The 22,176-nt window shown below is 68.5% G+C and overlaps 2 protein-coding genes across 4 annotated transcripts; one reads left to right on the top strand and one right to left on the bottom strand.

Annotated features, from left to right (window-relative positions):
- Positions 1-810: 810 nt before the first annotated feature.
- CEP131 (centrosomal protein 131) lies at positions 811-17,127 on the top strand. Of its 3 annotated transcripts, none has more exons than XM_036269645.1 (26): positions 811-910; positions 2,682-2,916; positions 3,394-3,503; positions 3,912-4,026; positions 4,255-4,385; positions 4,976-5,086; positions 5,551-5,709; positions 6,824-6,941; positions 7,218-7,334; positions 7,500-7,650; positions 9,098-9,192; positions 9,557-9,706; positions 10,012-10,188; positions 10,266-10,391; positions 10,582-10,707; positions 12,174-12,290; positions 12,447-12,549; positions 13,098-13,299; positions 13,646-13,753; positions 13,831-13,948; positions 14,120-14,194; positions 14,930-15,072; positions 15,165-15,342; positions 15,419-15,615; positions 16,818-16,878; positions 16,945-17,127. In XM_036269645.1, exons 2-26 carry the CDS (start codon positions 2,698-2,700, stop codon positions 17,017-17,019), a joined length of 3,282 nt encoding a protein of 1,093 aa, XP_036125538.1. In that variant the 5' UTR covers positions 811-910; positions 2,682-2,697; the 3' UTR covers positions 17,020-17,127. The 3 variants fall into 3 exon arrangements, with proteins under 3 accessions (XP_036125538.1, XP_036125540.1, XP_036125541.1); XM_036269647.1 differs by having other exon boundaries at positions 4,258-4,385; XM_036269648.1 differs by having other exon boundaries at positions 2,682-2,883; positions 4,258-4,385.
- Positions 17,128-18,429: 1,302 nt separating this feature from the next.
- Positions 18,430-22,015, bottom strand: PVALEF (parvalbumin like EF-hand containing). The gene is made up of 5 exons (XM_036269687.1): positions 21,959-22,015; positions 20,200-20,312; positions 19,908-20,043; positions 19,499-19,614; positions 18,430-18,547 (listed from the first exon to the last, which is right to left on the bottom strand). The coding sequence occupies exons 2-5, from the start codon at positions 20,303-20,305 to the stop codon at positions 18,501-18,503; spliced, it is 405 nt and encodes a 134-aa protein (XP_036125580.1). The 5' UTR covers positions 20,306-20,312; positions 21,959-22,015; the 3' UTR covers positions 18,430-18,500.
- Positions 22,016-22,176: the final 161 nt, after the last annotated feature.

Consider the following 22,176-nt stretch of genomic DNA (forward strand, 5'->3'; position numbering starts at 1 on the left):
TGTATAAAAGGGGGTAAAGGGTAATTCGCCACCATTGTGGACTCCGTCATGGGTATGGAAGGCGGTTAACATCTGAAAATCTGTGATTCACCATATTGACCCATTAATGAAGCAAAATGTGCAGAAAAAGCAAGAGACAAAATTCCACATTCACTCGTGGAAAGAGACTCTCGGCAAAGTACAAATATGAGCTTTCCAGAGTTGCGTGGGTGCCGCGGGTGCCGGGCGTGCAGCGCCACGTGTGCTCCGCCGCCAGCGGGCTGAACCCCGGGCAAGGACCGCGGAGCAGCCCCGCCCACGCCGCCGTCCCCGCGCCCCGCCCTTCTCCCCGCCCCTCTACTCACGTCCCGCGTAGGCTCCGCCCATGCTCGCCAAGGCCCCGCCCCCTGCAGCCGCGTCCAATCGGCAACCCGCGGCCTCGGCGGCCCCCCAGGTCTCTGCGGCTCCTCCCCTGCTTGTACTTCCCAAAAGACAGCCGAACGGCCCAATGAACTCCCGCGACGGCCGGAGCCGCCAGCCGGCGAGCCAATCGGGGGGGCGGCACGGGCAGGAAAGGCCGGCCCAGCGGGGCGGTGCCAGGCTGTTTGCTGGTTACTAACAGCGGCCGCTCGCCCGACCGCTCGGCCGCTTCATTGTCACCGCGGGCCTCGGGGCCGGGGCCGGGGGCGCGAGGTCGTCGGCCCACAGCCTGGGCCGCCGCGCGTCGGACCCCGCGCACCCGTCGCCCTCGGGCCCCGCGGGCCCGCGCCCCCGGCCCGGCTGGCGCGGCGAGGGCTGTGCAGGCGAGGAGGCGCCCTGCACGGGCGAGGAGCGGCCCAGGCCCGGTCTCCGTTACCTCGTTCGGCCTCCCGGTCAGCAGCCGCAGGTCCCGCCGCCGTGAGCCAAGCCCCAAGGAGCCGAGGAGCTGCCGGTGAGAAGCTGGCGGGGGTCCTGGGGCCCCCAGCCCGAGGGGTGCGAGCCCAGCCCCAGCCGCCCACGCCGGGGGGGCACCGCTGTGTGCACGGTGGGGCCTGGCCTGAGGGTTCCGGGGAGGCTGTGTCCACCGTCCCAGAGCTCAGAGCCCGCACGCGGCTGCGGCTGGAACCGGCCCGCCTGGGGCCCGCGGGTGGGGCCGGGGTCCTGGGGGAGGAGGGTGTTAAGTTTCACCCGCACAACCGGAAACGCATAACTGAGGACGCGGACCTGGGGACCGGCAGGGACCGCGCTGCGCCCCGCCTGGAGGTCAGTGGTCCGGCCCCGCCAGGGGCTGCAGCCCTGACGGCGGGTGACGCCGGGTGTGTGCCGCTGGCCCCCCGGAGCCCTTGGTGGCCGGGAGGACCCTGCTCATTCCTCTGTGGTTCTGGTGCTGGCTCATCCCCTCCTTTACCGGGTGCCCGCCGGGTGCCAGGTGCCTCCACGTGGTCCTGCCCCCCTGGAGCTTCTGCTCTTCCCAGGGGGACACACAGTGCACAGACCAGCCAGGGTGGCCAGGTGGCAGGGGGGGCAATGCAGAGCGATGGGGCCGGCGGCTGCCTGGGTGAAGGGGGCCTCGTGACGTCCCGGGGCAGAGGGGCAGCGGGCTGCCCGGGAAACAGACTGGCGAGGTCCCTGTCCTCGGGCAGCAGGCAGGCTGGCTCAGCCAAGGCAGAGGGTGCAGTGAGGAGCCCCTGGGTGAGCAGGGGCGGGTCTGAGGGTGGTGGCGTTTGGACTCTTCCCTGTGCCTGGGGACCAACGGAAGGTTTTAAGCTGGGCACAGGGTGAGCTGAAACCCCGTTCAGAAAGGTCAGCTCTGGCCGCTGCGCGGGGAGGGCCTGCTGCACTTGTCCGGGTCCGAGGACTAGGGGCTCAGACTGGGCTTGTGGCAGGAGGGGATGGACAGGGAGAGGGCACTAAGTGGGTTGCAGAGGGGGAAGGAGTGGAGGTGAGGGGGAAGATGTCAGGGTGGGATCTGGGCCTGAGCCAGTCACAGAAAATGCCCCCTGGGCAGGGGCAGCTGGAGGTGGAAGTTTGGGCTTCCTTGGGTCTGAGGTGCAGGGACAGGGGCCGGTCCTCTGCGTCGGGAGTTAGGGGACAGAGGGCGGGCAGTCTGCGTGTGGGAACCGTCAGCCCCTGTGTGAAAGCAGGAGGCCAGAGGGTGGATGGAGGAGAGGCCTGGGCTGAGCAAGGGGGGCCCTCAGACTTCAGGGATCCAGAGGAGGAAGGGCCAGCGAGGGAGACCCCGGAAGCGAGAGAGCAGATGCGTAATCCTAGAAGCTGGTGGGTTCTGAGGAAATGGAGGGGTCCTGTGGCCAGTTAACTTTGGGGGCCCTGGGTTGGGCAGCGTTAACCAGTCAGAATCCTGGGTGGAAGGTCACACCGTGTACCAGCCTCCAGCGGTCTCGTCTGACCATCATGACAGCCCCGTGGAGAGGCACTTTTTAAACGTCCATTTAAAGATGAAGAAAGTGGGGCTCAGACAGGTGGTGTACCTACAAGAGGTGGGGAATAAACGGAGAGCAGGCCACGCCCAGCACTGCCCTCGCCAGGCCAGGCTGAGGTTGGGCAGGGCCCCTCCAGGGCTGGGCTTTGCTGCTCATTGCTCCGAACCCTGCTCTGTCCCTTTTGGGGGAGGAGGAGGCAGTGCCCTGGGCTCCCCGAGGCCTGTCCAGCGGCCGTGTGCACGGAGGTGGAGGGCCTCACTGCACCTCTTCTTGCCTGCTCAGGGCCCACTCCTCCACCATGAAAGGCTCCCAGGCCATCAGGGGGCCCCCGGGCCTCCCTGAGGGCAGCCTGGAAGGCTTGGATCTAAGTCTGACGGGGCTCCCTCCACCTGTGTCCCGACGCCCCAGCAGTGCCTCTGCCGCCAAGTCTGTCCTTCGCTCCGTCTCTGTGGTGACAGGCAGTGAGCCGAAGAGGAAGGCACCGGTGAGCGCTACAGCTGGGGCGCCGGTCTCCGGGGTGAGCTCCCACCTCAGCAGGCACCTCACTCCGTCACCCCATCCAGCCCTGTGGCCCTTGGGGGGGCAGGAAGGACCAGGGAGCTAACTTACAGAGGTCAAGGCCAAGGTTAGCTGGCCTGAGGCGGAGCCTAGACCCTGCCAGAGCCAAGCTCTCCGTCCCTCCTGCTCCACCAGCTGCGGACGGGGCTGCTGTGGGGACAGAGACCAGCTCCTCGTGGGCCCTGCGGGCCGGACAGGCAGGCTCACTGTCCGTAAGGAGGCAGCCGTTGCTGAAGCTCCCAGGCCTTGGGCAACGCCCCCCCAGGGGTGAGGGGCTCCCATTTCTTCCCAGGCAGGGGAGGCTGGTGAGGCCACGCCCAGGACCCCCAGGCGCCACCCCCACCTCCTCCCTCTAGATCCTCTAAACCTGTTCTGCGCGGCCCAGCACTGACCGGAACCCTTGCCACGGGATTGGTGGATTCCTCCCTTTTTGCAGGAGGCCACAGGGCCCGGGGCCTCCAGGGCCACCAACAACCTTCGCAGATCTAACAGCACCACGCAGGTTCACCAGCCGCAAGCCCAGCAGGCGTGGACTGACCCCCTCAGGTAGCCCCGACCCCCTCAGGCAACCTCTGCCCTCCTCAGGGAACCCCGCCTGCTCCCGTCCTGCCCCTGTCAGCCCTTCTTCTGGCATCGCTACTGTGGGCACTGGCTGGACAGCGGGGCCTGGAGTGACCTCCATTCAGGCCAGTCCTGGGGGAGCAGGCGAGCCAAGCTGTGACCTGCCGTCTCTGCATGCGGAGTGTGGGCAGCCCTCAAAGCCGACGTCCCCCCGTACCCCTTCCCCCTGTCCTTGTGGCTCTCCTGGGGTCGGGGTGGCCACGGGGCGGGCCTCACCTCCCAGTGCCGCCGTCGGGTCAGGACCAAGATGGTTATTTTGAGCTCCAGGCTCGGGAACAATGTCCTGCCGGTGGCTGTCCTCATCTGCGTTCCTTGCTGTCCTCCCTGACACAGGCCGCTGGAGCGCCCTGACTTCTTGACACTCTGCGAGGGCAGCCCCGGTGGGAAAAAGAAGCCAGCCAGTCTGAGCACAGCTTCCCGCGAGAAGGGGGCCACGTGGAACGTCCTGGTGAGAGCCAGGGCTGAGTCTGAGTGTCCCACTGGGGTGACCCCTGGCTCCTTGGTTCTGCTGTCCCTGTGAGGGGGGCCGGGGCGGCGTGCGTGCCAGCGTGGCCACAGCATCACATCTGGGGAGGGGCAGGGACTTCCCCTGGGTCCTCTCATCGCCCTTTGCGAGCAAGGCCGCGGGGGCAGGGAAGGCGCTCCGGGTCAGGGTGTGTCGGTGTCTGTTCTCCAGCAGGGTGACCAGCCCAGGGCCCTCGACTTGCCGCCCACCACCCAGAGCCCCGGCACCTGGGACGCGCCTGTGGGCTCACGGAGGAGAGAGTGCAGTGTCCCCCTGGCGCCCAGCTTCACTGCCAACAACAGGTGCCCCTGCGCAGAGGGGGGCAGGCCACCCCCGGGGGGCAGGCGCTTTGTCTCCTCGGGGACGGTGGTGGTGGCTCCGGAGAGGCAGGAGGATGAAAGGTGCTGAGACCCGACCCTCAGGACAGGGCTCAGGAAACATTGATGTTTGGGACACACTTTCATTTCTCTCGGAGTTAAAGTGACCTCTTTCTTTTTCTGCTTGGTTGTCTGTGCACCAGGCACTTCTCCCAGACTCGACCACAGGACTAGAGAGAGGCCGGCAGGGGCCCTGCCCCTCCCCCTCCCCTGGCCAACCCCTCGGCCCCCTCCCGCCCCTCGTAGGCCACATCTCCATCGCGCCTGTTTTTTCATTGGCCTTTTGCCCCTCAAAAGGCTGGCACCCTGGCCCTGTCAGAATGAAGAGGAACACCCTAAAAGTTGCCGGGGGCCACTTTGGAGCAAGTGGGCAGGGACCAGACTGAGTATTGGGGTCCCAGCTCAGGTTTGCTCAGAGGATCGCCCTGCTCCCCCCACCCCGGGCTTGGAGGCTGTGCAGGGCCGCCCGGAGCATGGCTCGGGGACCTGACCTCGCCTCCCATCTCTCCCGGCAGGAGCAGCAAGGCGGCCGTAGGCAACTGCGTCACCACCATGGTGCACAACCACTACGCCCCCGTGGACATGGCGCCCCCCAAGAGCTCTAACCACTCAGCGCCCTCCCTCAAGTAAGGGCCGGCTCTGGCCTTGGCGTGCGCGGGGGCACAGACCGGGCCTGACGGGCTCGCTGGTGGGGTCCCGCCGAGGAGCCCACGGCCACTCCATGTCTCGGACCCCTGGCCGAGTCCAGAACCCAGGTGGGTCGCGGTGGGCTGGGCTGAGGTGAGCAGGGCAGCCATCTGTCACCCGTGTGCTCGGTCAGGGACAGACTCAGGGTTTCCCGACACACCTCCCCGCTCTGGGAGCCTGTGACCTTGGAGATCCTTTTGCTTTTTAAATGAAGTGTGGGTGCCACCAGGTGGGCACTTGGGGAGCCGGTGGCTGTGAGGACAGGCCGGCAAGTGAGAACGGGCAGCCGGCCGGCGCCGGCCCCTCCGCTGTGGCGCCTCCTTCCAGGCCCAAGGCTGAGGCCGGCGGCCGTGAGTGGGCCGGGTCAGGCACCAGGAGCCTTTCCTCCTCTGCTTCCCGACAGCAACCTCGTGAAGGCGGCCACCCGCGAGGGCGAGGGCGAGGGCCGCAGCCTCGCGAAGCCCCAGAACTCCGCCCGCAGCAGCCACGAGGCCCGGAGCTCCCAGGGCGCCGCCCAGCGCCTGCTCAGACAGAGGGAGGTGACGGAGGAGGAGGCCGAGAGGTGACCGGGCTGGGGTGGGCAGGGGGCCCGTGGCCCCAGTGACGAGTACCCCTGATACTGGTTTAAGACACGGAGGCTGAAGAGACCTCGTGCTGTCCCCACCCACTCACCGAAACCCCAGGAGAAGGCGGGTCTGTAGGGACGGGCAGAGGGGAGGCGCCAGGCCTGGGGACCGCAGGAGAGGGTGAGCCAGGGGCGGGAGCCTTCGCTGCCCCCGCGCGCTCCCACTCCCCTGAACGCCCTCGAACCACACGCTCAGAGTGGTGGTTTCATAGCGTGTGAATGACGCTGCAGCGAGACGTAATTAAACACCAAGTAGAAAGAAACAAAACTAAAAAAACCGGAAAGAACCTGTGGGCTGCCCCAGGACATGTGGAAGGCGGGGTGTGTGGGACCCGCTGTGGCCCCAGGTCTGTGACGTGGCGATGGGTCAGGAACCGCGGAGTGGCTCTGGCTGGGTGGTCACCGTCTGCTGTCCCCTAGAGCTTGGGGACTGGGCCCTGGAAGCAGGGGGGCAGGAGGAGGGGCCAGGTGAGGTCAGGAGCTCCACACCCCACCTGCCTGCCCTCGGGGGGTCCCTGCTACGGCCCCGGTCACGTCTGGATGGCTCCGTTTGCACCTTTGCCGAGCAAACTGACAAGTGGTCCTAAGAGCCGAGGTTAAGGCCTCCTGTTTAATCCGTTTACTGAGTGTAATTTATAAACAGTACACGCACCGTTTCAGGTGTATAGTTGGGTGGGTTTTGTCTGCAAATACAACAAACACATCAAGACGCAGAGTGTCCGTCAGCCCCCAAGTTCCCCTCACAGCCTTTATCTGGCACCTCCCTGCCCAACCAGGGCCCCGATCTGTCCCTGACACCACTGTCTTCTCTAGAATGCTCTGTGACCGGTGCATACAGCCTGGGCCCTTTGGGCTCGGACCACCTGCCCGTCCACCCGCGCAGGCTGGTGCGGGCCTCGGGGCTTCCAGTTCTGGGTGACAGTGAACGGGGACTGTTGGCCCCTATCACCATCACGGTCTTCTCTGCCCTGCTGGGCCTCCCGGGGGCGCTGGGGAGGCTGTTGCTCAGCCACCTGGCTCCGCGGGGGTTCTGAGTGGGCCCTCCGGCCAGGTTCATCCACCAGGTACACCAGGCCGCCGTCACCATCCAACGCTGGTACCGGCACCAGGCTCGGCGGCGCAGAGCCCAGGCCGCCCGCCCGGAGCACCTGCTGGCGGCCAAGCGAGAGGTCGGTGTGGGCGTGTGAGCCGTGCCCTGCGGGCGGGCGGGAACTGAGGGGTCTCAGCCGTACACGGAGGGTTTCTGGGACCACAGCTTCTGGGGGCCCAGCCTTCCTGCCCTGGGCAGCTCACGCAGTCAGTAGGGCGCAGCTGTTGGGAAATGCAGTCGGGTTCCCCTCGGCTGAGAGGTCCGAGCAGCGTTCTGGTTTGGGGCCAGGTGGAGAGGTTAAGGTTCGGGGTGCTGTGTAAGCCCACGTCTTGACCAGTGACCCCCATCTCCCCAGGGGCAGCGGCAGTGGCCGGGAGAGGGGAACCTGCTGGACCTGCACCAGCAGAGGGAGGCGGCCAGGAGGAAGGCCCGGGAGGAGAAGGCCCGTCGGGCCAGACAGGCAGCCATTCAGGTGCCGGGGGGCCTGGGCCACGCAGGAGCCTGGGGCCGAGGCGGGGCCCCTGGGAAGAGAGGGACTGAGCCCTGGGGGCCTGGACACTGGGCCTTGGGCAGCTGGGCGGGGGAGGGGCAGGCCCCCGTGCTGTGGGTGGGGCTGCTCAAGGGGTGTCCCTTGCAGGAGCTGCAGCAGAAGCGAGCCCAGAAGGGGGGCGATGCCAAGCTTGGGCTGCTGAAAGGGACCCAGGAAAGAGGGCAGCCCTGGCCGGCCCAGGAGCCGTCCCCGCGGCCAGGAGATAGTGCTCGGCAGACCCCCAAGGCCAATAACACCGGTGAGCCGGGACCAGAGGCTGCCCTGCCCCCGCCCCGGCCCCTGCCTCCATGCCCCTGCCTCTGCCCCTGTCCCCACCCCTGCCCCTGCCCCTGCCCCCACCTCCTGCCCCTGTCCCCACCCCTGCCCCTGCCCCTGCCCCTGCCTCCACCTCCTGCCTCTGCCCCTGTCCCCACCCCTGCCCCTGTCCCCACCCCTGCCCCTGCCCCTGCCCCTGCCCCCACCTCCGCCCCTGCCCCTGTCCCCACCCCTGCCCCTGCCCCTGCCCCTGTCCCCACCCCTGCCCCTGCCTCCACCTCCTGCCCCTGCCCCTGCCCCTGTCCCCACCCCTGCCCCTGCCCCTGCCCCTGTCCCCACCCCTGCCCCTGCCTCCACCTCCTGCCCCTGCCCCTGCCCCTGCCTCCACCTCCTGCCTCTGCCCCTGTCCCCACCCCTGCCCCTGTCCCCACCCCTGCCCCTGCCCCTGCCCCTGCCCCCACCTCCGCCCCTGCCCCTGTCCCCACCCCTGCCCCTGTCCCCACCCCTGCCCCTGCCCCTGTCCCCACCCCTGCCCCTGCCTCCACCTCCTGCCCCTGCCCCTGCCCCCACCTCCTGCCCCTGTCCCCACCCCTGCCCCTGCCCCTGCCCCTGCCTCCACCTCCTGCCTCTGCCCCTGTCCCCACCCCTGCCCCTGTCCCCACCCCTGCCCCTGCCCCTGCCCCTGCCTCCACCTCCTGCCTCTGCCCCTGTCCCCACCCCTGCCCCTGTCCCCACCCCTGCCCCTGCCCCTGCCCCTGCCTCCACCTCCTGCCCCTGCCCCTGCCCCCACCTCCTGCCCCTGTCCCCACCCCTGCCCCTGCCCCTGCCTCCACCTCCTGCCTCTGCCCCTGTCCCCACCCCTGCCCCTGTCCCCACCCCTGCCCCTGCCCCTGCCCCTGCCCCTGCCCCTGCCCCCACCTCCGCCCCTGCCTTCATGCCCCTGCCCCTGCCCCTGCCTCCACCTCCTGCCCCTGCCCCTGCCCCTGCCTCCACCTCCTGCCCCTGCCCCTGCCTCCACCTCCTGCCCCTGCCCCTGCCTCCACCTCCTGCCCCTGCCCCTGCCTCCACCTCCTGCCCCTGCCCCTGTCCCCACCCCTGCCCCTGCCCTTGCCCCTGCCCCTGCCCCCACCTCCGCCCCTGCCTTCATGCCCCTGCCCCTGCCCCCACCCCCGCCTCCGCCCCTGCCTCCACCTCCATCTGCCTCCTGGCTCCAGCCCCTGGCGTTGCTATGGTCCCCGAGGTCGGTTCCCCACCCCCTGTGGAGGAGGGGCCTCAGCTGTTAAGCACTGGGCCCTGCTCCCCTCCTGCGACCCTAAGAGCAGAGGTCAGGGCTCCCGTGCCCCCTCCTGAGGTCTGCATATCTGGCCTCTTCCCAAGGGCTTCTGCAGACAGGGCAGCGAGCGGGTGGGCTGACGCATGTTCTGTCTCAGGGGCCAGCTGCCCTGCTGCGTGCCCGGAGGACCCCTGCCCGCCCGCCCCCGACTGCTCCCCAGAGCACCAGCAGCTCCCAGAGGACAAGCCGCAGGTCTGGTCCAGCCCTTCCTGCCCTGCCTCGCCCCACTCTGTCCCTGCCCCATTAGGGCTGAGATCCCTCATGCCAGGAAGGGTTGCTCTACCGCAGGGGTGGGGTCCCCAAGGGCTCTGGGACCCTGCTGGGCTCACAGATGCCTGGGTGGGGCCCACAGAGGAAACTGGAAATCAGTGGCCCCCAGGCTGAGAGGCTAAGCCCTCACACTTCCCACTTGGCCGCCGTTTGGTTTCCCTGGAGGTTGGTCTGGGCACACGGTGTCCACACGGCTGAGTGGTCACCTCGCCTCACCCCCATGGTTCTCAGGTGATGTCGGCCTCTGTGGCCTCACTGGCTTCTCCCGCCCACTCGTGTGCTGCAGGCTGCGGCTGGCGAGGCCACGGAGACGAGCTCCGCTTGCAGGGCGACTCTGGACGAGCTGCTGGACACGCTGAGGCTGCTGGAGGAGGAGCCGGAGCCGCTGCCCCGCCCCAGGGCCTACCACAAGGACAACTACGCCTGGACCGACGAGGTGACCGCAGGAGCCTCCCTTGACCCCGCCCTGGGTGGCAGCAGCATCCCCTCGGGCAGGGAAGCCCCTGACGAGGATCAAGTGGGGCCTCGTTGAACCCCCAGGCATCCAGGGCCTCACTAAGGCCTAGGACCCTCAGACTGACCCGTAGTGGGGTGGGCACCCACTCTACTGGCATCAGTGGTGCCCCGGAGGGTCTGAGCTGCCCAAGGGGCCCTCTCCCCCCCACCCCGAGGTCCTGAGGAGCTCATGGGTGACCATCCCTGGCTGCCTGACTTCCCCAAGTGCTGCGTCCCTCCCCCCAGGAGGACGACGCCAGCTCCCTGACAGCAGACAACCTGGAGAAATTTGGGAAGCTCAGTGCACCTGCGGGTCCCCCCGAGTTTGGGACGCTGCTGTCAGAGGCCAAACTGCAGAGTGTCATGAGCTTTCTGCGCGAGATGGAGAAGTCCGGGCAGGACCCGCCGGCCTCGGCCCCCCAGGTGTGCAGGGGCCCAGGAGGGACGGCACGGCAGCTCTTCCCCGGGATCCGGCCCTGCCTGACTCACACCGTCCCCAGGGGCCCGTGCTGGAGGAGGGGCTGGGGCACCTGGAGTCCGTGTCCCAGGCGAGCGCGTCCCTGATGCGGCTGAAGCTGGAGGTGGAGGAGAAGAAGCAGGCCGTGGCGCTGCTGCACAGGGCGCTGGTGAGGCCCGCCCCCTCCCCGCCCCCGCCCCCGCCGTCGCCCCCCCCCCTCCCGGCTCTGCCAGGCACCTGGGGATTTCTGCGGGGGGGGGGGGTGTCACCACCTTGTCCCAGGCCATCCTCTGGAGTGTGGTCCACCAGCGCCGTCCCTGAGGGGTCCTTGTCCTCTGGCCCCCGCCCCGCACCCCCAGGCGCAGCAGCGGGACCTCACCGTCCGGCGGGTCAAGGAGACAGAGAAGGAGCTGGGCCGGCAGCTGCGGCAGCAGAGGGAGTACTACGAGGCCGCCATCCAGCGGCAGCTGTCCTTCATTGACCAGGTGACGCCCCGGGAGGCAGGGCGCCGGGTGGGGTGTCCCGATCCCTGCAGTCGGGGAGGGGAGGGGGGAGGGGCGGGACTCCAGACCAGCTCGGCCTCGGGAGACTCCTAGACCCACAGGCCTCTGCTGGGTGTTTCTCTCCCTTCTCTAGAAATGAGCAGTGGCTTCCCCTGGGGGTGAGGGGCACACTGCTCCATGGGTGCTCCAAGGCTCCCCAGCCCCACTGGGTTCCCCCCACAGCCGGGCTTCCCTGGGGCAGGGCACACCCAGGCGGGGTCGCCCAGAGGACCTGTGGGTGGAAGGTGTCCCTGAGCCAGTCCTGCGCGTTCTGCGGCCAGTGTGACCCGGGTGGCTATTCCTGCCTGTGGGGCTGGTGGCAGCCCGAGTCCCAGTGAGGGCTGGGAGCTCCTAGCCCGCCCCGCTCAGCCCGTCCCAGTGAGGGCTGGGAGCTCCTAGCCTGCCCCGCTCAGCCCTTCCCAGTGAGGGCTGAGAGCTCCTAGCCCACCCCGCTCAGCCCGTCCCAGTGAGGGCTGGGAGCTCCTAGCCTGCCCCGCTCAGCCCTTCCCAGTGAGGGCTGAGAGCTCCTAGCCCACCCCGCTCAGCCCGTCCCAGTGAGGGCTGGGAGCTCCTAGCCCACCCCGCTCAGCCCGTCCCAGTGACGGCTGAGAGCTCCTAGCCCACCCCGCTCAGCCCGTCCCAGTGAGGGCTGAGAGCTCCTAGCCCGCCCCGCTCAGCCCGAGTCCCAGTGAGGGCTGAGCTCCTAGCCCGCCCCGCTCAGCCCAGTCCCAGTGAGGGCTGAGAGCTCCTAGCCCGCCCCGCTCAGCCCGAGTCCCAGTGAGGGCTGAGCTCCTAGCCCGCCCCGCTCAGCCCAGTCCCAGTGAGGGCTGGGAGCTCCTAGCCCGTCCCGCTCAGCCCGAGTCCCAGTGAGGGCTGAGCTCCTAGCCCGCCCCGCTCAGCCGCGCCTCCGCCACCCTGTTCTGGACGAGATGCTAGGTCTGAGGGTGGGAGGAGCACAGAGGAACCAAGGGGTCCCCCGTGGTCACTAGGGATACTTCGCTGGGCGGTCGTAGGTGTGTCCGAGCCAAGGGTGAGGCTGTGTGGTGTCCTGGGGCTTTGTGGAGACCCCTTGGCAGGCCAGGGGCAGGTCCTTCTCACCATCCAGGCAGCGAGGTGGCAGAATGACCCCCTTCCTGGGAAACACCTGACATGGCCACCGTCCCCTGCCACCCCCATCCGGGCCTCAAGGGCAGCAGCCGGAGGCCCCGGGGGTGGGTGTGGAGGGCCAGCGGCCACTGTAGCTCCTTGTCCATGGGCGCACAGCCTGCCTGCCCCAGGGGGAGGGGAGCTTGGGGTGGTGGCCTGGGCTCTGCACGCCCCAGCAAGGGAAGGGAGATCACGTGGGGCGTGAGGGTCGCACGGTGCGGAGCCTTGTCTCGGCCCAGCAGCTCACCTCCCGCCCTGCGCAGCTGATTAAGGAAAAGACGACGCTGGGGGAGAAGTGCCAGGCCGCGGTGGCCGAGTTGCTGCAGGGGGACCAGAGGCACAAGGAGAGGGAGGCCCAGCTGCAGGAGCAGCAGGAGCTGGTGAGCCCCCCGCCGCCCCGCGTCCCAGAGGCTCTTCCTCAGCCACAGGAGGGCGCAGCGTGCCGCCTGCCCCAGAGCCCTCTGCCTGGTCTGGGGGTGTCACCGTCTCCTGCTCTGCGCAGCTCCTCTGCCGACTGCCTGTTTCTTCACCGGTAGGAGATTAAGAAACTCAAGGAGCTCATGAGCGCCACGGAGAAAGTCCGCAGGGAGAAGTGGATGAACGAGAAGACCCGGAAGATCAAGGAGATCACCGTCCGAGGTGGGCTGCTGCCGGGGCTGCTGCCGGGGCTGCTCCATGTCCACCAGCCTCGGCCTGTGGGGCCTTCAAGTGAGGACGGGTTTCCGCCACACAGTGGTGGAGAAAGGGAGGCAGCCCCTGGCTCCAGGACCGACGAGGCAGGTAGAGGGGCAGAGGGAAGGGCCCGGTCCCAGAGCCTTGCCTGGAGCCCTCCGGGGCCTGTCTGCGGCAGCTTCCAGGGGAGGAGCCGGTGGGAGCTCAGGGCGGAGTCCCAGGTGTCCTGCCACCTGCCATGCGCCTCCTCCACACTTAGAGAGCGGGCCCAGGGGCTGGCGGGTCCTGGCCTTGCCGTGCAGTACACCCTCTCCCCCGGGACTCCCTCCTCCCAGGAGCCTGGGTACTGCCAGGGGACACCCCCTGGCCAGCGTGACATGGGGGTCACAGCACTGCAGCAGGGGAGGGATGAGCTGGAGCCCCTGGGGCGCTGCCCTGGCTGGACCGCAGCCCTGTGTCGCAGTGGGTGGTGGGGAGGGCAGAGGTCGGGTCCCTGAGCATCGTGTCCCCACCAGGCCTGGAGCCCGAGATCCAGAAGCTGATCGCCAAGCACAAGCAGGAGCTGAGGAAGCTGCGGACCCTGCACGCGGCCGAGCTGCTGCAGGCGGAGGAGCGGGCAGCCCAGCGCCACGGGCGCCAGGTGGAGGTGCTGCGGGAGCAGCTGGAGCGGGAGAAAGAGGCGCTGGCCCAGCAGGAGCGCGAGCGCACCCAGCAGCGGTGGGTGCCCCATCCTGCAGCCTCTCTGGGGACGCGGGCCACGGTCAGAGCAGAGCTGGGATGTGCCTGGACCCCAGAGCGAGGTTGGGCTCTAGGGTGAGACAGACCCTTCTTCGCGAGGCCTGCAGGGCAGGGGGGATGAGCTGGCCCACACTGAGGATATGCCAGGACAGCGAGGATGAGGCCCCCAGGCTGCCAGGCCCTGCGCATGCGTGGGGGCTGCTGCTGTGCCAGGTGGTGTGGAGGGACCGCGCTGCGGGCTGCGGGCAGCGGGGACGGGCGCGCCAGGGGGTGCTGCGTTGCACGGCCCCCACCCGCCCTGCCCTCAGCAGGCCCTTCCCCGCAGCTTTGAGCAGCAGCTGGAGCAGGAGCAGCAGGACCTGCAGCAGCTGCGGCGGCGGCTCTACAGAGAGGTGGCCGAGGAGAAGGAGCGGCTGGGCCAGCAGGCCGCCAGGTGCCGCGGGAGGGACTGCCCGCCACCTGCCGCCACTCACCCGCCACCCTGTGCACTGACCTCTGCTGGGCCTGCAGGCAGCGGGCCGAGCTGGAGGAGCTGAGGCAGCAGCTGGAGGAGAGCAGTTCAGCCCGAGGCCGGGCCCTGAGGGCCGAGTTTGAGAAGGGGAGAGAGGCGTTGGAGCACAGGCACCAGGTCTGCACCCCTGTCCCCTCCTGCCCCATGAGGTCTGCTCGGGATGAGGGGGCTTGCAGGGGCACCTCAGGTCAGCCTCGGGGGCAGCTGCCTGCAGCTGGTGAGCCTGGGTTATGGAATGGGGCCCGGGGCCCAGGGCGTGGGCAGCGCTCAGGGTGTCCCCGCCCCCAGATGGAGCTGCAGTCGCTGAAGGACCAGCTGGAGGTGGAGAGGCAGATGTGGGAGGCCAACTGCGCAAAGAAGGAGGTGGGTGCTGCGGCGGGGGTGGGGGGGACTGGCTGTTCCCCCTTTCCCCTTCCGTCCCACCCAGCACCTAGGCATCAGTGTGAGCTCTGCTTCTGGGGCTCCCCTGGGTATGGTTCTGGGTTCTCAGCCTGGCTGCTGCGGCTGGTGGTTCATTCTGAGCTACACCAGGTGCCCATACAGGTGCTGCCCCAGCCCTTCCCCTCGGGGCTCTGGGGCAGCAGTGGGCTGCGGCAGGTCCCAGGTGGCTGTGGAGGGACCCACCTCACCCTCCTTGGCAGACGCTGCTCCCAGAATTAACTGGCCACACTCAGCCAGCGACAGGGCAGGCAGCTGACCCACTGGCCTGGTGACCCACTCGGTGGCCACCCCCTCCCACTCCCACGACGGTGCATGGAGGGCCACTGAGTCTGTGGGCTAGCCAGGTCCTACTTGCTGAGGGTTTGCAGATGCCCAGTGCCTGCCTTTGCCTGAAGCCGCCCTTCTGATGCTCTCACCCAGTCGTGGGCACCTGGCCACCCCCAGCACCTGGAGGAGGCCAGTCTGTGTGTCCGGCCACTCTGACAGCAGCCCCAGCTGTGCTCACAGCTCCTGCCCGGTCCCCTGCCGTCCCACATGGGTCCCAGTGACAGGACACGGCCCCTCCCTGAGCACAGCTGGGGCCTGGGGCAGGCTGAGGCCCCTCTGCCCCCTCGAATCCATCCACCTTATGGGGAGCCCCGGGCACCTCCTCTCCAGGAAGCCTGGCTGCTGAACCGGGAGCGGGAGCTGAAGGAGGAGATCCGGAGAGGCCGAGACCAGGACATCGAGCTGGTCATCCGCCGGCTGGAGGCCGACATGACCCTGGCCAGGGAGGAGAGCGAGAGGACTGCCGAGGGCCGGTGAGGCTGGTCCCACGGGGCGCTGACCGGCCACTTGCCCACCATGCGGGCGGTGGGGCCATCCCGACTGACCCTGCACCCCGCCCCGCCAGCGTCCAGCGCCTCCGAGACAAGTACGAGGCGGAGCTGTCGGAGCGGGAGCGGTGTGAGCGGAAGCTGCAGGACCAGTGCGCGGAGCTGAAGGGGCGGCTGGCGGAGGCCGAGGCGGAGTGCGCCCGTCTGCAGGGCCTGGTGCGGCAGAAGGACAAGGCCCTGGCCGACGTGAAGGCGGTGAGCAGGCGGGCGGGCGGGGGCCCAGGGGTGCCCAGCCTCCCTCCAGCGGACTCACACCCTCGGCACCACCCAGGTGAACGAGCAGCTGGTGGGCGAGAGGAGCGGCCTGGCCCAGGTGCTCCGCCAGGAGTTTGCTGACCAGCTGGTGGCCTCCGCGGAGGAGAACCGGCAGGCCAGGGCCGAGCTGGCCGAGCTGCGGGCCTGCCGGAGGCTGGAGCTGGAGCAGCTCAGGCGGGAGAAGCAGGCGGAGCTAGAGGACGTGCATGCGAGGTGGGCGTGGCCTGAAAGGAGCTGGGGACGGGGCGGGGCGGGGCCGCAGCTCAGGCGGGGGAAGCAGGCGGAGCTGGAGGACGGCCATGCTAGGTGGGCGTGGCCTGGAGGGGCGGGGCGGGAGGACGTGCATGCTAGGTGGGCGTGGCCTGGAGGGGCGGGGCGGGAGGACGTGCATGCTAGGTGGGCGTGGCCTGGAGGGGCGGGGCGGGAGGATGTGCATGCTAGGTGGGCGTGGCCTGGAGGGGCGGGGCGGGGCCGCAGCTCAGGCGGGGGAAGCAGGCGGAGCTGGAGGATGTGCATGCTAGGTGGGCGTGGCCTGGAGGGGCGGAGCGGGAGGACGGCCATGCTAGGTGGGCGTGGCCTGGAGGGGCGGGGCGGGAGGACGTGCATGCTAGGTGGGCATGGCCTGGAGGGGCGGGGCGGGGCCGCAGCTCAGGCGGGGGAAGCAGGCGGAGCTGGAGGATGTGCATGCTAGGTGGGCGTGGCCGGGAGGGGTGGAGCGGGAGGACGGCCATGCTAGGTGGGCGTGGCCGGGAGGGGCGGAGCGGGGCCGCAGCTCAGGTGGGAGGAGGCCCTCCGCGCTCCCAGGGCTGCTGGACTCTGGGCTCTGTGCTCGAGGCCCCACATCGGGCTCCTCCTCTGGCACTTGGTCCCAGGGCCCAGGAAGAAGCCAGCTGTGGCGCACCGGGCATCCAGGGGCCAAGCCAGGCAGGCGCCCCGTGTGGTCTCCAGAGGGGCAGCTCCCGGCCCCCAGCCTGAGTGAAGCCCACGCGTGCAGAAAGGATAGGGGTCCCCGGGCCAGGCTGGAACAGAGGATTTCCGTCGGGGTCTTAGGGCAGGCAGGGAACATGGGGGTCAGGCTGAGACAGCTGAGCAGGGACGCCACCACCGGGCCCCGCACCCACGGGACCCCACAGTCCTCCCCGGATCACCTGCCTGCCTGTCTGCCCACCGGGGCATTCTGAGAGCAACGAGGGGTGCAGGCTTCTCGCCCTTCCCGAGGCACGTGTTGCGGTCCCTGCTCAGGGCTCTGATTTGCACGAAGGCCGGTTCTGCAGGGATCACGGTTCCTGTTACCAACCCTGCTGAGAGCCCAGTGCCCACAGGCAGCAGCTGCCCCTCCTGCTGTCTCCGCCCCACCAGCCACCCCGCTACACTCGGAGCAGCAGGCTCCCCAGAACCCACTGTGCGTCCCACAGGGTGAAGATGGCCCTCGCGAAGAAGGAGGAGGCCGTGAGCAGCCTCCGGAAACAGCATGAGGTGGGTGCTGTGGGGGCCGGGTCCTGGGGGGTGGCCTGGCCTGACCGCAGTGCACGCGTGTTGCAGGCCGCGGTGAAGCGCGCTGACCACCTGGAGGAGCTGCTGGAGCAGCGCAGGCAGCCACTCCCGAGTGCCAAGTGACACCGGCACAGGAAACATGGAGACACAGGTGGAGGACAGCATCAGGCGGTCCGGTGGGAGGTGGACCCCGCCCTCCTCCTCTGCGAGCTCTCATCTGCGGGCGGAGCACCGTGGCTGCGCCTTAACAGTAAAGAGTGTTTCTCAAAGCTGTGTTCCCTGCCTGTCTCTCCTGGGTCCTGCAGGGGGCGCCGGCCACCTGGGGCCTGTTTGCAGTGGGGCCTGGTGGTGGCGTCCCTGCTCGGCTCTGTCTCGGCCTGACCCCCATGTTTCCTGCCTGCCCTGCGACCCCGACTGGAATCCCCTCTTCCAGCCTGGCCCTGGCTGAGCTCCCAGCCCCCTCCCCCCCAAGGAGCTCCCAGCCCCTCCCCAGCCCGTGCCAGATGCCCCCACCCGTGAGGAGGGTGGAATCTGAGCAGGAGAGCAGGGAGCTGGCTGCCCTCATTCTGCTGGGCAGCCTGGTTGCTGCTGCCCTGGCTGAGGGTGTGGGGACAGGCCACTTGGAAGACCTGAGCTGGCCAGGAAGGTCTCCTGCTCACGGGGTGTAGGGACCTCTGCTTGTGGGCTCTGCAGGGCTGCCCCGGCGGTGCAACCCTCCCTCACCTTCTGACGGCCCTGGGGGATCTGAGCTCTTGCTGGTGTGAGTCCCAGCAAAGGTCCCTCAACCCCGCCTGCTACAGGACATGGGGCAGAGGTGGGCTCTTCCCATCCCCTTGGGTGGTGTCCAGGCCCAGCCTCCTCTGCAAGGAACACTTCCCTCCTTCCCTGGCAGAGGGCGGACGGAGGGGAGGCTGGGCCTCCTTCACGTGAAACGGGGTGTCGGGGAGTCAGAATGGGTGTAGGAGCCCAAAGAGCTGCCAGCATTCGTCCACTTGTACTTAAACCACAAGCAGGAGCTACCAGTGGGCGTGTGGGGCTGGGCAGAGGCCTGGGCAGGCCAGGTGGGTTCTCCCTTAGGAAGAACTTGGGAGAAGGGGGCCATTGAGGGAAGGAGGAGATGAGGAGACGCAGCTGGAGAACCGGCCCCTGGGCAGGCCCAGGCCAGGGTCCCCTCGGCCACACTCGGGCAGCAGGTGTCCCTACGCCCTGCTCACACGGCTGCTGTGGACCGGGGTGGCCAAGGAACCAGCCTGGCTTGAATCCTAAGCAGAGCCCAGCGGGGGCTGGGGAAGGGGTCCTGGGGGTCTGCGCCCCGGAGAGCACTGCCCGGAATGCGGGTGTGGGAGGGGCCGGGGAGCCTGCAGTGAGGTGGGGACAAGGGAAGGACAAGAGACAGGGGCTGGACGTGCCCACCGGCCCCATCCCCAGCTATCCCCAGAGACCCGCGACCCTGCCCCCAGCTGACGCAGCACCCCACACACACAGGCCGAGTCTATTGCATGCTGGTTTTATTGCGTTTTCCTGGCGGCCGTGTCCACCCCCCGGCCTCTCATCAGGGCGCAGGGGTTCCCACTGCCCTTCAGAGGCCTGGGCTGGGCCAAGTGCTATTTCTTCTTCGGAACTTTCTCCTTTTTGACCAGTTCAGAAAATTCTAGAGCAGGAGACAGATTTCTAGTAAATACCCCCTGCCTCGTGCCTCCAGAGCCCTGCAGACCCAATGGGGAGCTGTGCTTCCTTTATGACCGGGCCCCCACAGTCCTGGGGCCCTTCTGAGCCCTGCCAGGGGAGCAGGAGGCCACCAGAATGCGCTGCCCGAGCACCCACACCCGCCCACCTGGGGCTCACGATGGACTGGGGCTCAGCAGGGCCCCTCCAAATTCCCTCCAGAGTCTCCATCTGCCTTCAGTGGGGAAACTGAGGCACAGAGAGGCTGAGGGCTAAGTCCTAAGCAAACCTCTCGGCCTGTTAAGCCTTGGGGCCACCCCACAAGTCAGTTTCCTGATGTGGAGGCCTGGGGGGAGACGGCCCACAGCCGGCAGGGGTGTCTGGAGAGCCATCTGTCCAGGGCTCTGAGCCCTTCCTGGCTGCCCTCCAGGCCCGAGGCTAGCAGGAGGGGAGGGTGGGGGCAGGATGACGCAGACCCCACAGCAGCCAGGGCGAGCCTCGGGGAGGCCTGCAGCCCCACCCCCCGCCCACCCCACACCCCTCTCCTGGGGCTCAGCCCTCACCCTCCTCGCCTCCTTCCTTCTGTGTCCACCTCTGCCGTCCTCAGGCCCTGGCCCCTGCCCCACTCCTCACCTCGATGCCCCCCACTAACCGACCACTGCCCTCAGTCTGAGGCTGCCCGGGCGACCTTGCCCGAAGCCAGCTCAGGCCACTGGCTGGGAAGCTGCACTGGCCCTCCTGGCCCTGCCACACTCAGCATCTCTGATCCTCAGTTTCCCCATCTGAGTTGGGGATGGTGGTGCCCGTCACAGATGGCTGTGAGCTTTGGGGGACGTTCAGCGGGGAGCCACTCGGCTCTGCACTGAGAGGGGCACCGGCGAACTGCCAGGTGGGGCGGGGCAGGAAGGACCCAAGCGACCCCGTCTGTGCTGCCCACCTTCGAAGTCGATCCTCCCGTCCCCGTCGGTGTCGGCTGCCTGGATCATGGCCTCGGCCTCCTCGTCCGTCAACGGGGCGGCGGGCCCACTGCTGGGGATGGTGGACAGGACGTACCTGGGCCAGGTGGGCTCGGGTCAGAGCAGGGGGTGTCTGGCCGGTGCCCGATGGTTTACAAAGTACTCACTCTCCACTTTACAGGTGGGGAAACTGAGGCACCGCTGGAGACAAGTCTCAGGGCCTGGGTCTGGTGCTATCCCCGTGGGCCTGGATGGCCTGGCCCTGTCTCCCACAAGGTCAGGTGGGGGTGCCATGTCTGCTGGGGTGGGTGTGGGGCGTGGACCAGGCGGGGGCCCAGGGCTCAGTACCCCACACGGTACCCTCTCCCCGCCCTCGGCCGCGGCTGTTACTTGATCTCATTCCACTCGATGAAGCCGCTCTTGTCCTTGTCCAGGGCCTGGAAGGCCTTGCGGATGGCGACCTCCAGCTGCCCCGAGGCCTGGAACTTCCGCATGTACTCAAAGAACTTGAGGTAGTTGAAGGAGCCTGGGGCGACCAGAGGCGGGTCAGTGGGCCAGAGGGAGACCCTGCCTGGGGGCTGCTAGGTCCCCCTCCCCCCACGTGTCCTGGCCCACCAGCCTGGGGGCGGGGAGCACGGAGAGGTCCCTGCGTCTGTGGGGTGCCGTGGGGGGCAGGCTGTACCGTGGTGCCTCATGTCTGTGGGCAGCAGGTCTATGTCCTTGTCTGACAGGGACGTGCCCATGGCCAAGGCCATCTTCTTCATCTGGGAGGAGAAATCCTCGTCCATGCTGGCCCTGCGGGGGACAGGAGCCGGCCAGTGAGTGACGGCTGGGACCCTGCCCAGTGCAGCTCCCCGGACCAGACCCCAGCTGCCCTCAGGCCCCTGGCCTTGCAGAGCCCCCACCTCCAGCTGGCTGGCCTCCTTGCGGTGTTGCCCCACTTCACAGAAGAAGAGACTGAAGGTCCAAGGTGGTGAGTAGTGCAGACTAGTTTCTTCTGTGCTCAGAAGAGGAGGCGGTGCAACCGTCCTCCGTGCGTCAGGGGAAATCCCTGTCCTTCCAGGCCCATCTCAAAACAGCCTCCTCTGGGAAGCCCTCCTGGTTACCCGAAGCAGCCCTTCCTCCGGCCAAAACTCAAGGCCCAGGGGCCTGGCCTTACTCTCCTGGACCCCAGACCAGCGGCCTTGGTTGTCCTGGCTGGACGCTGACCCCTGTGGTGGGTGTGCTGGGCACAGGCCAGTCTGGAGCTGAGTGACCACTGCCACCTTTCCAGGCCCTCAGGAGGGCCAGCAGAGGTGCAGCTGCCGTGGCCCCCGAGGGGTGCCTGCCCCCACTGTCGCCGCCGTGAGAAGCACCCCGGGCTGGCAGGTTCCTGCCAGGCGCAAGGGTCTGGGCTTGGGCGCGGGCCCAGCAGTCGGGGACCGGGCTGTCCTGTGCCCCTCGCAGCACAGCCTTATGACCTGCTGAGTTCTCGGGTTGCTGTCCCCAGGGTGGGTTGGGTTCTGGGGCTCATGGCAAAGCAGCTGTTTCAGAAGCTCCTTGGCCCTCTGGAAAGTTCACGGGGTGGTGGAGCCTTCTGGAACATGCTCCGCCACTGGGGGTGGGGGGCCCCGTGGCCTGCGGGGATGAGTGGGGCTGGGCTGTGGCTGGGGGAGCTTCTACTCCCCCCACAGTGGTCGCATTCAGCCTGGCAGCCTGGTCCTGCCCCTTACCGGTCACACGAGGAGCCGGGAGGGGAGGGAGATGGCGGCGAAGGTCTGTGGTCCTGCAGGGGCCTGGCCCCCTCGCCCTCCCCCTGGAAAAGCCACCCCACTGCCTCCACAGCTGGCCGGAGCGTTCAGACCTGGCTGAGACCCTCGGACCCTCCGGTGTCCGGCACTGCTGTGTCCTGGATGCCCCCCAAGGCTGGCAGGGCCTCCCTGAGACCATTCTGGACAGCCCGCGTGGCTCTCCTGAGGACTGTGCACCCAACGTCGGCCAGTGAGGCCCCAGCGTGTCCAGGTGACCACATGGGAAAAGGCCTCGGGCCAGAGGAGGTGACTGGGGTGACAGGGCACAGGGTCCCCGTCAGGATGGGACTGGCACAGGCCCCGGAGCCAGCTCAGTGTGCTCGCCAGTGTTGGGGGGTCCTCTGGCCTTGGACCCTCGGTCCTGCCAGACCTCCTTGTCCCTCACTCAGCCCCTGGGGTCCTGAGGCCACTGCCGGGTCTCAGCCTCCCCGTCTATCGCACAGGCTGTGCCCACCCTCCCCGCAGACCCGGCCCACACAGCAGCCTGCAGACGGGGCTCCCTCGCGGCTGCCCTCCCCTCCCTACTCCTTTCCTGGCCCTCCCTGGGGTCCCCGCAGACCCAGGGCCTCCCCTTGTTCTGTGGTTGAAGACAAGGCCCCAAGATCCTGCTGGGCGGCTCGGGGCCCGTGCCACCCCCCTGGCAGGGCTCACCTCCGCCGGCTTCCCTCGAGGGCTCCAGGAAGTGGGTCAGGCTGGGTGCAGAGAGGCTGCGGGGCTCCAGCCTTTATACCTGCTGCCGCCTGGCCTGTTTACAGCTTGGCTGCAGCTGTCCCCCACCCCTCCCGGCACTCCGGCCTGGCACTGCCTGCCCCCAGGGGCTCGCTGGCACTTGGCACTTCCCCACCGGGCTGGGCAGACTGGCATCGGCA

Source organism: Molossus molossus, unplaced genomic scaffold, assembly GCF_014108415.1.
Source record: "Molossus molossus isolate mMolMol1 unplaced genomic scaffold, mMolMol1.p scaffold_m16_p_19, whole genome shotgun sequence".
Lineage (NCBI taxonomy): Eukaryota > Metazoa > Chordata > Mammalia > Chiroptera > Molossidae > Molossus > Molossus molossus.